General features: G+C 39.8%; 1 protein-coding gene across 1 annotated transcript; it reads left to right on the top strand.

Annotated features, from left to right (window-relative positions):
• Positions 1 to 260: 260 nt before the first annotated feature.
• JH06_5705 (putative sybindin-like protein) lies at positions 261 to 752 on the top strand (the record flags this gene model as incomplete). Its single annotated transcript, XM_014669158.1, has 3 exons — positions 261 to 320; positions 348 to 641; positions 672 to 752. The coding sequence occupies 3 exons, from the start codon at positions 261 to 263 to the stop codon at positions 750 to 752; spliced, it is 435 nt and encodes a 144-aa protein (XP_014524644.1).
• Positions 753 to 914: the final 162 nt, after the last annotated feature.

The following is a 914-nucleotide window of genomic DNA, read 5'->3' as shown; positions in this document are numbered from 1 at the left end:
GGAGGGAGATATCGTGACGATTGGTCAGTGCAGGTGAGAGAATGTGAGAAGAGTGACATGTAGACCTCTGTCGAAGACTGTGAGATTCAACGTCATTGACCACGAGTCTCAGAAATCCAAGGGTCTCTCCAATATCCGCAAGCAGTTCCGTATGTTCTAAGTAACCCTGGAAGTTGTGGAAGGTGATTCTTTTGTAGTCATAGAATCAAGTATTTTCGTCTGTTTGTTTTGTAGACATTGTTGTTGTAAGTGTGGATACTATGTCAATCTATTCTATATACATTATTAATAAGTCGGGAGGCTTGATATTCTCAAGAGCAGTGCTGTTGTTTCGTTTTCATGCATAGGAGTATCTTCCTGGAGCTTCCTTGTCAAGTAATGATAAACTGCGGTTGGCTTCAACATTCCACGGTCTGACTGCCATTGCAACCCAGATTGCTCCAACAAAGAATTCACAGGGAATTTCGTACGTGCTAGCTGATACAATTGCACTTCATTCCTATCGAACACCTACAGGTAGGAAATGCTTTTGGTTCTTAATAGAAGGTATAAAGTTCCTAATTGTATCGAAGCCAAGTATTTTAAGTCTTGATACGATTTTGGATGAGATCTATACCCTCTTTGCAGATTACGTTATGAAAGTTGTTCCTAGTGAGCTTAATGATATGTAGAATCCTTTTTACGAATTAGAAATGCCCATTCGATGCGTTCTTTTTGAAGAGAAGCTTGATGCCCTAATTAATTCAAGGTAGTGTAGCTATTATTGTATACTAAAACTATTGTGTCTGTTAGAAACAACTGAACACAGCTTAACCTCCTTCAATGATTTCACTGTACACTTTCCAGCCGATGTGATAAACGCATTGTCCTGGAAAGCAGCTACTCCCTCTCCAGTGACTCTTAGTGAATCAGCA

This window comes from Blastocystis sp. subtype 4 (genome assembly GCF_000743755.1).
Source record: "Blastocystis sp. subtype 4 strain WR1 chromosome Unknown seqid_1026, whole genome shotgun sequence".
Lineage (NCBI taxonomy): Eukaryota > Bigyra > Opalinata > Blastocystidae > Blastocystis > Blastocystis sp. subtype 4.
The sequence above is the reverse complement of the archived record's forward strand: the minus strand, read 5'-3'. Positions and strand labels throughout refer to the sequence as shown.